This window comes from Ascaphus truei, chromosome 2 (assembly GCF_040206685.1).
Source record: "Ascaphus truei isolate aAscTru1 chromosome 2, aAscTru1.hap1, whole genome shotgun sequence".
Lineage (NCBI taxonomy): Eukaryota > Metazoa > Chordata > Amphibia > Anura > Ascaphidae > Ascaphus > Ascaphus truei.
The window spans coordinates 421,705,778-421,719,417 of record NC_134484.1 but is presented as its reverse complement, the minus strand read 5'-3'; the positions used below and the strand labels follow the sequence as shown (position 1 = coordinate 421,719,417).

Below are 13,640 nucleotides of genomic sequence, written 5' to 3'. Positions count from 1 at the left end.
GGAGAGATAGACATGTGGGGGGTTGGAGAGAACAGAAAAGCTTACAAAGGAGTGAGGAAACGGCAAACAGAAAAATAAATAGGGAGGTCATAGTGAGATGCCGGGAGAGACAGGTAGGAGAGGAGAGTTCCCAGGTATTGGAGTATAAATCAGGTCTGGGAGGGCAGTGTATTACTGAAGGTTACAAAGCAGCTTAGAAAGTTTGTCTATGTGAAAAAATTGTCAAACCATTTAAAAAGCCAAGTGAAGTGCAGAGTCCAGTTTTTGTATTCTTCACCTCCAATTCAACGCCAATTGGAACTCCACAGACACTTCATATGCGACACTTAAGAGGAGGAGAGATGTGCAGCCTCACTGGCTGTCCCTGGGTGACTGACAGACCATTTAGCCTATGAGAGAGAGAGACAACCCACTTTCCCCTTGATGTGTCAACCCTGTTGCAGATAATTGTCATCTGCAAAGATGCATATTTTTCCTTTCAGACTATTTTTATGTAATTAATAAATATGTTAAAGATCCTTTCCTCCCCTGAATATACTCCATTTGCCACAACCCTGTCGCCTATCTTTTATCCAGTGTTTTATCCGTTTAATCAACTTGGAGTCCAATCTCAAGCATTGCAACTTGTTTATCTGTCTGCTCTGTGGCAGTGTCCAAGTTCTTACTATCCAAGTTCTATTGTGTTACCTTAATCATCCAGTAAAACAAACAAACCAAGCATTTGGATCTGTTTGACATGATCTCCCCACGTAAACCCATGCTGCCTGGGATCTTGTAAGTGGCTGGGATTTAGATATTTAATAATTCTTTCTTTCAACAGTGTTTTTACAGTGACTTGCCCCACTACTGACGTCAGGCTTATGGGCCTGTAGTGACTTGCGTCCTGCTTTTGTGAAGCGGGACCAAGCGTAAATCTCCGTGGTGGCTGCTGCACGTGCACCTGGTGTCCTGGTGGCGCATGCACAGCTTAAAACCACGGTCTGTAGGGAGCGGGGGGCGTGGCCAAATCGGAGGGGGAGGGGGCGCAGCTCAAAGCGCTGCGCAACTCTAAGCACAACACTGCTTGGACCAATTTGTTGCGCAATCTGCCCTCGTATTGGCTCCCGGCGCACCACGTGACCCCATCGTGTTGTCTCCCCTGCTGGCTGACGCGCCACCGCACTGCGTGAGCCAACACGCAAGAAAACTCTGCGGCCTGCCTAGTTGAGGTTAGTGTCTGGTGTGCGGCGCGCACGCCACTGTCGCCACCGGGGACCTTGCCTAAGCTTGGATTTCTGGAACTACACCTGTTTATGTTGACTGTTAAATGCATTTGTAAACCATTTTTCCAGTACTCGCCTAAGTTCTTTTAATATCCTTGGATGTATCCCATGTAGCCCCATTGACTTGTCCACTTTAAGTTTTGACAGTTCCAAGTTCCAATTTTCCTCTGCACATGGACTTCTCATTCGTATTCCTGTTACCCAACTGTGTTTCCTCCCCCTCACCTCCAGCTGTGAAGACTGAACAAAAAATATTCAGGTTGTCTGCTATACCTTCTACATGACCAGCCTCTTCTGACTTTAGCCTTACTATTTCTCTTTTTTTTCCCTTTCACTTTTATAACCCCCCAAAAATATTCCTGACTGGACTATATTCTCTTTTGCACAGCTAAGTATTTGCTGAGCCTCCTGTTTAACATGATATAGCTCTCTATCTTCTTCTTTCTTCTGTATTAGTATGTTAAGGATTGCATATTCAATTTTTTATCTTTTATATTTTAATACTTCCACCCGGCCAAAGAATCCCTTAAATATTTTCCCATCGCTGACGTCAGCCTCTATCTTTATGCGAAATCACATTAATTGATGATAACTGGAGCCCGAGTTCTCTATTCCATAAGTATTGAAGCTAGTGTTGCTTCCTTGTGAGTGGGCTCCATCCCTAACTGCTTGAGATGTCCCCTGCAAAGAATCCAAGATGTCCCCGCTTTGGACTGAACCTGACCTAGACATGCCAGTCTACCTGTGGCAGATTGAAGTCTACCATAATAATGACCTCTCCTTTCATTGCCATTTTCATCTCCAATTCCTCCTCTTGTCCTGGTGGTCAGTAGATCACCCCAGTGCGAATGACAACCTCATCAGATTCTAGGGTTACCCAAAGTGTCTGGCCTTTTATGGCAGGAACAACCTTAAAGTAAATGTATTCGTTACTGGAGAGACAAAGGCAACTCCTCCTTTTACTTGTTAAATAGCGTGTAACCTGGTAAAGTTGCTCAGTACCGATTTTTCTTGTACCATGACTCGGTAATAGCCACGATATACAAATCTTCACTTATCATTATTGCATTTAATTCTGGTATTTTATTTTCCAAACTATGAGCATTTGTACACATACCGTAGGCCAAATATTTTTCTTGCTGCTTTTCCTGATCCCTCCTGTTTCTCTGGCACACCCCATTCTACCTGGGTTTTAATCTTTCTTTTTCTATTGAAGCGGTCTTCTGTTCCCCAGTATGTTTCCTGTGGTAAAGTCCTATTCATTCATTTTCTCTTACAAGGGGGGAGGATTGGGTCAGTTGGATTTATCTGAACTAATTTCACTGCCTCCCTCATCTAGTTTAAAGACTAATGAAACATCTGGACTGCCCATGGAGTAACCTAGTTCCCTTCCAAGATGGATGCAGACTTGATTTTTCATATAGGCCAATGTCCCTCCAAGTAGAAAATATATGTGAAATAAATCAAAATCCCTCCTTTCCACACCACTTCCTCAATCACACATTAAAGTCTCTGGTGTGAAGACTCCTGCCTTCCCAAGTCCCCACCCCTGTATATTGGCAATGTCTCTGAAAAAGTCACTGATGCCAACTGCCCAAGAACTGTCCCTAACTCCCTAAATACCTTCTACACTACCTGAAATTCATGCCTAGCCAGGTCATTGGTCCCTATGTGAACAATGATGTATGCCTCTTCCCTCCTGTCTTGCTACCTTAATTCCCAGAATGTACCCAATATCCCTCTGAGCTGCAGGAAGGCACCTCACCTACTTCCTACCCTCATTACTTACTCCCAAATCTATACCTCTTGCAATGCAATCCCCAAAGAGGAGTTCTCTCCTTTTCTGGGATCCCATTTTTCTGACACTGTCAATTATTCCAGAAACCCCCCCACATCCTCTTCAACTATAGTGAGTGATTTTGTGTTGCAGTTCTGCCCTGCTAGTGCAGCATAGGAGTTGTGCAGTGGCACACATTGTTGGATGTGGTCTACAATCCTCACCCTCCCAGAGCCCACCGTAGTCAAGCATGCCCCCCCGTTAGGGGTCCTCTGAGTCAGTGGTGGCCTCTGAGGATGCCTGCAAGAGGCATTTGCATACAGACGAGAAAAAAAGCTGCTAGAATGTAGCTTATGACAATTACTACCATCCCCTAGTTATGTCCTGACACTGCCATGGGTTGTTGTTGTTGTTGTTCATGTTGGATTCGGCAGCCCGCTAGGCATTCTGGGTGATGCCTTAAAGGGTAGGAAGATGCTGATGAGTTTTTCTGTTTCTTGGTTTCCTTTTTGACTTTGTTTTAAGTAAATCAATTAACCGAAAGCTGCAAATTGTTATTAAAATGTAACATATATTTAGAATTTTTGGAAGAACAAAAAAAGCAGGTCAGACACCTGGTAAAGTGGTGAGATGTAACTTGTAGGCTAATAGACTATTGTGAATTCAGCAAGACATGAAAAACATTTATTTTCTAAGTGCTCCGTGTAGTCACATAAACTAACGGTGCATTTTTCTCCCTAGTGCCAGAAGCAGACCCCGTAAAGTTATTTCTGTGGTTGAATGTTTTGTTAATTAGTCCTAGCAGACAATTCCTTTCTTTTCTTAAGATTCCACAAAGCAGTAATGTTATTTAAAACTATATTTAAAAGTATTCCTTACATAGTATATGCTCGGCTGTTCACTGCATAATAGAAATGTCAAGCAACTTTCTTTTCTCACCCCCCGCCCCAGAAGACGAATGGAATGGACCATTGTCTCATAAGATAAATATTCCGTACTTGGCTTTTAGTACAAGTCCCTGAAGGCCTCTGACAGTCTGTGCAAGAATTCGGAATGGTTTGAAAAAGAATCAGAGTGGCTCATCTTTCCACCAAAGGCAAACCACACATACACCTGGAAGAGAGGTTGTTTTCAGTATATACCTCTTACAATCTTCCATCTGAAAGCACCAACTGGGAATGGTGCGAGATACTGAATTTGTGCAGTGAGACACCAGGTGATACTGTATCTCCATCTTCTATTGAGGATTTTTATTTGAGAGTAAACTTATCAAATGACGAGGGAGTCTTCATAATAGAGAAAGCAATTAACCTCCCAATTTACAAACCTTTTTAAGATTGTCAAAAAAATATTATTTTTTACGAAGTATACATACATGCATATTTTTTGTTTTTGTTTTAAAAGCTTCAATCACCGATATTTAACCTGTTATTTGAATTAACTCCACTTTCAAAACACAGTACATTAATGCTGAGGTGCAAGGAAACAATAACACCTATTCCACGAAAGGACCAATTTACGGGAGATGGGTGCTCAAACACCACTATTCATTATTTCCCTGAGATACTTACCTGTGACTTTACCAGGTTTAAATCTCTCAGGGAAAAATAAAATGGCTGCCGAATCTCGAGCCAATGGGAAGCAACATCAGCAGGTCTGACCTTCCAATGGATGACTCTTTAAATCCTTTAAAACCAGAAAGTACCCATATGTATCTTGGAAACTATCCCAGGAGCTGAAAATATTGAGATATTGTGATATTATAATGGTCAAAATTATCCAATGTCGCCGTACAAACTATATTTGCTGGGGTTTATTTTGTTTTTGTGTTTTTCACCCAAGCAAAACCGCAGTTATTTTTCTTGGATAAGAATACAGTATTTACTAATGCTTTAAGTTGGATTTTTCACAAGTTTTTAATAATGTTCAAATTTTATTTTAAACCATTAACAGAGGTAATTTTTGAATTCCGGGGATTTTTTCAAGTATTCAAGAATTGTTAAAATGTGCCATCCTCACAGCGCATTTAAGCTCTGGCAACAATGTCTCCCATTTTTATTTATTATGTGCACTTTCACAACATTTTTAGCAAAAAGAAAAAAAAAACACTTTCCTTTTACAGATCTCAGACTGCATGCTTGGGTTCTGCTTACTTGTGTAACACATCAGGCACGGTTTCTGTGAAATGGTTTCCTTTATAATTTGCAGTTTCTTTCCGTACCTTTAGACTCCTCTCACTCGCCCCTGCAGCCATCTTGCTACTTTCTCACACTACTTCCCTGATTTTTTACTGCTGATTTTAAGTTCTGTATCGCGTATTACCCCAAAACATAAGGAATTGCAGTAGTTTGTTCCATACATCTTTCTTTGGTTGATCCACGATTTGTCTTGAAGAGTTGATAGTTTGAACTCCAAAATACTAGTGCAGGGGTGGGCAACTCCAGTCCTCACGGGCCACCCACAGGTCAGGTTTTAAGGATATTCCTGCTTCAGCACAGGTGGCTCAATCAGTGCCTCAGTCAGTGATTGAGCCACCTGTGCTGAAGCAGGGATAATCTTGAGGACTGGAGCTGGCCACCCCTGCACTAGTGGGTCTTTATTGGCCCTGTATCGCCTGCAATGCACCAGAGCTAAGTTACTAATTGAGCCTGCATCCGTATCCTTATATTTTCAGTAATGACCCAATAACGGTGTTGCACTATAAATAATGGATACAAATCTGCACGCAAGGGTGACTGTAAGCTCCAGATTCTAGCTACATTTCCACACAGCCCCTATGGAACATCTGTTTTTCCTCTTCCTGAAAGTCTCTCAGGCAGACAGATGCCCTCTGCCTACACTTCCTTTCTCAGGGTCACGGATCTGGCCTTTGGACGCTCTTTAATCCTTTTGCTGCTAGTTTACATTGCACTGAAGAGGTTCACCGCTTCCGTGGTCAGAGCCCACAGATCAATGAATCGTGGCTTTTCCAGCACTGAATAGGTTACTTCGAAATTTACTTTGGTCTTTTCATCCATTTGTTTTTTTTTTGTGCCAAGGAGAGATTGCCCTAGAAATGTAATTTAAACGGCTATATTCTTTCAGTGGCCGCTTGGTGTTTATATGTTGTGACCAATAACAGGAATTTCCTGCACGTGTCATATACAGTCTTCGTCATGTTGCTCAGGAGGGAGGGATTTACACAGGGTCCAGTTCCCCCTTTTTCTTTTTATAAAGCTTTTTTTATGAGGGGGGAGGGGGGGACAGGGGACGGGGGAGTAACATATTTGAATATACACTGCAAGCCCCTCTGGCAGGGAAATGGTTAAACACTATTTTAAACGGGTGTTAAAAAAAGAAGTAAATGCCAGTGAAATTGAAGATGGGCATTTAAATCGTTGAACATGGCTTACACGTTTGCCACAGTTTAAGAATAAGGAGAGCATGTGTAAGATACAGTGGTATACACTGGCGACACACTTTATTCGAGCTCGGCTAGTCCCACGAATTCGGGTATACCCGGGTGTATTGAGGTTTGTGACTGTTTTCTGCCCGAGTGCATTGAGGTATTTTCTAGGCAGGGATTGAAGCATTTTATTCCCACTGGCTGCAATACTGCACAGTATTTATATATATACTGCATTACAATTCATGAATTTATGCCATCTGGTAGACACGCGAAGCATTGCAGCCTATTAAATCCTAATCATTATCATTTAACAGATCAGCCGCCCGTCAGCCAGGCATGAACCCAGGCTGGGAAGGCAAACACAACGTGGCTTGTCAGAGGTGAGGAGCGGCGCATTCCAGGTATCTGCCAGGTACAAACTGGGCATTTGCTCGAATAAAGTGTGTCGGTGCAGTAGTCGGACTAGGTGCTTGCGTTTAAACAGTTTCCCTGTCTTTAGGGATTCGTTAAGAGAGACAACACAAACATAACCTGGTGTGCCAGCTAACTTCAGCTCTGGTTATCTCCATTATTAGGAGAGGCGGTGACATTGCTTTGGCAATCTGGCAGTTAAAGGGTTACATTTGCTGGGGGGGGGGGGTTCTGTTGAAACTGAAGGAAAGGGCTGGACAAAAATATAACTATTTATTTTTGGAGCCCGACAGAAGATTTAAGAGCCAGATTTGAATAAATAGGGGGCCTGGAGGGCTTTCAAGGCACTCCCCACCACCCCCGTTGGCAACTGTGTATGATTGTGTCTGTGACGCTGACACATAATACATTGAAAATGAACAATCGGTACAATTAAATTAACCTCAAAAACATATTCAGTACTGATTATAACACAACCTTAATCCCAAATAGTGTAGAAAAATAGTAGCCAATATAATATTGATGTAAAAATGTATTGCATCAAATGTAGCATGTGCTACAGAAATCAGCCACTGTTAATTTTAGACGTTGCTGGTCAGGGTAGCTACAGTGTGTCTGAGAGGAGACCGAATGGTTTCTTCTCTCTGCTGCTTTTTAGACTATAACTTTATTGCTTCGTTGCAAGGCCAGTACACAGCCCTTCTGTGAACCTATGTGGTGCCGAGTGGAATCACCTACGTGTACACACCCAGACTTCCTACTGCTGGGACGCCCGTACTGATCATGCCGGCAGTGACTTTTGTGATCTCCTAATTTAACCTAGTACTTAAAGCTGCAGTTCAGTCAATATCCTGCATGTGTTTTTTTTTTAATAAATCAGTTCTGTAGTAAGAAAAAATACTTTTAGCATTTTCTGTTTTAAAAACAACAACTTTTAAAGACCAATTTTCTTGTATTCTATTTTAACAGCCATTTGCTAAGGCACTGCCCCTTCATGTCCTGTCACAAGCCCTGGCACACCCCTTTGTCAGCCCTGCCCTCCCTCTAGCACATGTCAGTGCAGGAGTGCTCATGAATATTCATGAGCTTCCACTGACTGACAAGCAGATTATAAACAAATGCCAGCTTTTAATATGTCACCAAATTTCGACCTATCAATACATGGAGAACGAATTGACCTGCAGCTATACAGTTCTTTAGCTAATTAGAGATTGCCCACATAAAACTATTGAAGTAAAAAAATAAATGTTAAAAAAAAAAAAAGACTGAACTGCAGCTTTAAATGCCGAGTGAAGAGTCTGACATAACCCAGAGGTTCTCATCTCCAGTCCTCAAGACCCTCTTCCACTGAACCATCTTTGATGAAGCAGTGATATCCTGAAAACCTGACCTGTTTGGGGGGTCTTGAGGACTGGAGTTGAGAACCCTGCCTTAATCCATTTTTTCCCAGACAACACGAAAATGGGCATGAAAGCAGCTTTCCAATGATATGGTTTTTACACACGCACACACAATCAGGTGTATATTTCTTTGGACGGGACAATACATGTATTATTATTATTATTAGCCTCATCTCTAGGACACAACAGCGACTTTCATAGAGGTTCAAAACGTCCCAAGCATGTCTCCAGAACACTTCAGGAGAAAGGAAACAAATGCTAAAGGAAGCGTGAAGAAAATAAGAGAGAATGCTAAAAAGTAACTCAAATATGTCACTTAAAATAAAGGAGAGTGCGTCTAAGGCCGTGTACATGGTTGTGCCTCTAGCTGGAGCGATTTGTGCCCTCTAGGTAGACATGATGGGGGGGGGGGCGTGTCCATGATGTCACGGCGCTGGTTCGCCTTCATTGGGCCAACCGCTCATGTGACCCAACTGTCACGCGAGATTAAAAAATTTATTTGTTTCCTCGCACGTCGCGCACTTGATGGCCGGCCTCAGAGGCACGGCCTTTTGATTGCACCGGGCCACGGCACCAAAATTGCCGGGTCGCACCGAGGCTGGCCGCGCGGTGTCTCCCGTCCCCCCCGCTCAAGTTAAAAAACAATGGCGGCAATTCCCCCCGCGGTCCCGCGCGCTTGCGCAGGGCCCGCTCCCTTCCTGCCCCCCGCTCCCAACGTGGGACGGAGGAGGAAGTACCAGCTCCTCTGCGGCCCGCACGTTACATGGGGGAGGGTGGAAGTACAAGCTCCTACTGCGGCCCGCTTCCCCCCGCGGCCAGCTTCCCGAGCTCACCTCCCGTGGCACCCCCTCCCGAGCCCACCTCCCGTGCCCCCAAGCCCACCTCCCGTCCCGGGCAGCAGGGGATATCGGGGGCAGCAGGGGAAAGCATCCAGCGGCAAGGTAAGTCACCCCACCCAGTCACTGCCTCCCACCCAAGTGTCCCTGGCCCCCACAAGTGTCCCTGGCCCCCTCCCTCCCACCGTGTCCCTGGCCCCCTCCCTCCCACCCACCCAAGTGTCCCTGGCCCCCTCCCACCCACCCAAGTGTCCCTGGCTCCCTCCCTCCCACCCACCCAAGTGTCTCTGGCCCCCATAAAGTGTCCCTGGCCCCCACTCACCCACCCAAGTGTCCCTGGCCCCCTCCCTACCCCAAGTGTCTCTGGCCCCCTCCCTCCACCCACCCACGTGTCCCTTGCCCGCTCCCTCCCACCCACCCAAGTGTCCCTGGCCCCCTCCCTCCCAAGTGTGTCCCTGGCCCCCTCCCACCCACCCACCCGTGTGTCCCTGGCCCCCTCCCACCCACCCACCCAAGTGTCCCTGGCCCCCTCCCACCCACCCAAGTGTCCCTGGCCCCCACCCACCCACGTGTCCCTGGCCCCCTCCCACCCACCCATGTGTCCCTGACCCCCACCCACCCACCCAAGTGTCCCTGGCACCCACCCACCCACCCAAGTGTCCCTGGCTCCCTCCCATCCACCCACCCAAGTGTCCCTGGCCCCCTGTCACCCACCCACCCACGTGTCTGTGTGCGTATAGGGGTGAGCGTGTGTGTCCCAAGTGTCCCTGGCCCCCTGTCACCCACCCACCCACGTGTCTGTGTGCGTATAGGGGTGAGCGTGTGTGTGTATCAGTGTCTGTGTGTGTCTGTGTGTATCTGTGTGTATCTGTATCAGTGTCTGTGTGTGTCTGTGTGTATCTGTATCAGTATGTGTGTGTGTCTTTGTGTGAATCAGTGTCTGTGTGTATCAGTATCAGTGTAGGTGTGTGTGTATCAGTGTTTGTGTGTGTGTGTGTGTAGCAGTGTCTCTGTGTGTGTAGCAGTGTCTCTGTGTGTGTAGCAGTGTCTCTGTGTGTGTAGCAGTGTCTCTGTGTGTGTAGCAGTGTCTCTGTGTGTGTAGCAGTGTCTCTGTGTGTGTAGCAGTGTCTCTGTGTTTGTAGCAGTGTCTCTCTGTGTGTGTAGCAGTGTCGCTGTGTGTGTGTAGCAGTGTCTCTGTGTGTAGCAGTGTCTCTATGTGTGTGTGTATCAGTGTGTGTGTGTGGCTGGGTGTGTGTCAGTGGCTGCATGTGTGTGTATCAGTGGCTCTGTGTGTGTGTGTATCAGTGGCTCTGTGTGTGTGTGTGTGTGTGTGTATCAGTGGCTGTGTGTGTGTGTGTGTATCAGTGGCTGTGTGTGTGTGTGTGTATCAGTGGCTGTGTGTGTGTGTATCAGCGGCTGTGTGTGTGTGTGTATCAGTGGCTGTGTGTGTGTGTGTGTGTGTGTGTGTGTGTGTGTGTGTGTGTGTGTGTGTGTGTGTGTGTGTGTGTGTGTGTGTGTGTGTGTGTGTGTGTGTGTGTGTATATCAGTGGCTGTGTGTGTGTCTGTGCAGGCCCTATAGGCGATAACATTTTTAGTGGGTCACGAAAAAGAAGTTAAAAAATAACCGGGTCACGGAAATAAAGTTTGGGAAACCCTGCTTTAGGTAATTAGAGATTGCCCACATAAAACTATTGAAGTAAAAAAAAAAAAAAAAAAAAAAAAAAGACTGAACTGCAGCTTTAACACAATGAATTAGCGTAAATCAGACCAATTAGATTGTGGGTTCACTTATCAATCGATGTGAGCATGAGCATGCATGTCCGCAAACTGTGGAATATACAACGGTAAACAGCATAGGAAGACCTCGAAAGCTGCCAAACAGGACAGACCCATAAACCCTGTGTCCTCTCACTATCTACGTTTCACAACCGCAGGTTATTTGTCCGGGGCTGTGCTGCAAGATAGACACCAGGACTAAAATTGTAGGCGACAGGGCTTTTTCTGTCCCTGGAATATAGCCTGGAAACGTGTTTTTTGTTTTCTTTTTCCCTGTAGCCTCCCTCCATCCCTCACATGCTTTTTCTCTTGGCTTTGCACTGGCTGACATTTTGCTAATCTCTTGGAAGAGGAAGCTGTGGTCTGTAACTAGCACATGTCGGAAGGTTATAGCTGGCAGGGAAAGATAGTGAGGTTACTTGCTTTGGTCCACTTAACACAGCTGTGCATGTTCAGCATATGGCTGTGCATACTGAAGCAGGGTATGTGCCTGTGGCTGTTTGCAGGGAATCTTCGGCAGTGTCCACCAGCAAAAAAAGTTCTGGCCCCTCACATTGACATCTCTGCTTCAGCCTCATTGTTGCATGCAGAAATATGATGGCTGCTAACAGTTTTCAATTTTACAGCTATGGTGGCCTTGGGGGATATCTCAAATCCTGAGTGTCATGCAAAGTGTTTGCTCCTCTTAAACGTGAAGGGCAGTACTTTGTGTGGGAGGTTTTTCCCTATTCCCCAATTTGCCATTAGCCGCATACAAGTACAGTGGGATCAAAGTTCTTGGAACGTCACTTTCATTGTTGAAAAAGTAGAGGACACGTATACTTTTTATTGATGTTCTATTTTAATTATGCGTTCTACATTACCAGGAAACGAGCATTGCAACTGTAGCCAATGTAATTGGCCGTTCAACGCGAGATTTGACACTGCGCTATTGAAACAGAGAATGGCGTGCTGCCGGACTTTTAATGTGTCAACGGTGGAAATCATGTTTGCTTCAGCTGTACATTGTACATCCTATTTTCCATGTTTCCTGTCATTTAGTTTAATCACTTCAAATTTATAGAGATTCCAGGTGGGTGAGGATGCTAGACATTTTTTTTTAATCGGTCAGGGAGAGTGACCTCTTGATATTATCATCACCTTATATTGGTTGGATGGCATTTGACTATCTTTCAGATACAATGCACTTCTCAGGGATGTTCTCGGCCTTTGTGCCCTCTAATTACCGTAAATGGTCATTTATAGTATTGTCGATTTTTGTAGTGTAGTGAGCTCCGGGAATGCCTTGGAAGTACACGTGTGGTCTGCTGAGGCTTTTGTAGACTGTAGCTAGTGTTGGGAAAATGATTCCATGTATGTGTAATATGTGACCTCTACTTTGGATTGTGATTGATCAATTAATTTGTACCTTTTTTGTTTTTGTTTTCCCCTTTGCCATCATTAAGTGGCTAAAAGCCAAGGTAAGAGGCGTTCTTTCTCATTTGATCCCAAATGTTACAATAACATCAGAGGCTGCAGAGCTATCATCAGTCAGTTAAAACTTGCATCCTTGTGTCTGCTGTTCCTATCCCTCCTTTTTGTTCTGTAGTTTCATTTGTTTGTGCAGTATATAAATCCCGTGTGATGTGGCAATATATCACAGATTATATATTGACATCATGGTTATAGTAGAGCCACTCATTTGTCTAACATACTTGTAGTGCTTTTCTCATTTATAGACGCCTCGCTTTCTTGACTTGCTATTTTATGGAAGGTTTCCCAGACAAGTTGGATTGTTTAGATCATCAACGTCATATTAAGAATGTTAGGCAGAAATGGAAGGGCGTATGCTAATTAGCTACTTTTTCATTACATGAAATAAAACCTTAAATTGTAGTATACAGTATTCTGAAAATAGATGAACAGCTTTAGCTATCTGTTTGCAATTAATATATTCTACAGATATCCTGAAAAGTAATGTAGCCCCATTTACCTAGGTTAGACAAAGAATGGACTTCCATTTACATAGTTGAACTATCAAAGGGAACTCAGACCAGAGTAGTGCAAATCCCTTAATGCTGAGAGTTAATAGTTGTATTTAGATTGAATTAAAAACATATCAATGGAGAGGAGTGCTGATCTGAGCTACTCTCCTCAAGCTGTCTGGGAATCCTGACATTTCATAGTACTTGGTTTACAAAACGCACAGAAAGTGACTTTAACTTCACGGCAATGACTTTATTAATATCGTACATGTTTCTTGTGCAGCATGGAGGGAATCAGGCTGCAAGGACTGGCACCCTGACGAGGACAAATCCACCCACACAAAAGCCGCCCAGTCCACCAATGCCTGGCCGGGGAACCTTGGGGTAAGAAGGGGAAAATATGTTCTTAATTAGAACATGGGCCACCCAGTAATATGAGTAATATAATGTCTTTGATTCGGGTGGTGGCACATGTGAGTGGAGAATGAATTCTTTCACAGGGTGAAATTGCCCCCAGTAATAAGTGAGAATCCAGTAAATAGAAAATATATTAATGAACACAAGTGGGATGAAATATAATTATATTGTATTCAGAAACAAACCCTAGGGATGGCTGAAGCTGGGGATCCAAACATTTTGCCTCGGTGTAATACTATGTCTGCCTGCCCATGTGCATTTAAATGTTTGTCTATTCTATGTATTTTTTTTTGCAATATTGAAACAAGATTGATTGAGTTGATTACTCATTTGCATGTCATTACCCAGAATCCCTGGCTGCAGTGGAAGCACTGTTTGCTAAGCGATAATGGGGAAAGCGTTGCAGACC

At 44.5% G+C, this 13,640-nt stretch overlaps 1 protein-coding gene across 12 annotated transcripts in view; it reads left to right on the top strand.

The window, feature by feature from the left end:
• The window catches only part of ABI1 (abl interactor 1), an 83,373-nt gene that overhangs the window by 57,561 nt on the left and 12,172 nt on the right, over positions 1-13,640 (top strand). For 8 of the 12 annotated variants that reach the window (XM_075587638.1, XM_075587634.1, XM_075587636.1 and 5 more), the window contains exons 4-5: positions 12,296-12,310; positions 13,098-13,198. In XM_075587638.1, coding sequence (XP_075443753.1) covers positions 12,296-12,310; positions 13,098-13,198 — 116 coding nt within the window. The remainder of the gene's footprint in view (positions 1-12,295; positions 12,311-13,097; positions 13,199-13,640) is intronic. The other 4 variants (XM_075587632.1, XM_075587639.1, XM_075587635.1 and 1 more) reach the window with 1 other exon arrangement.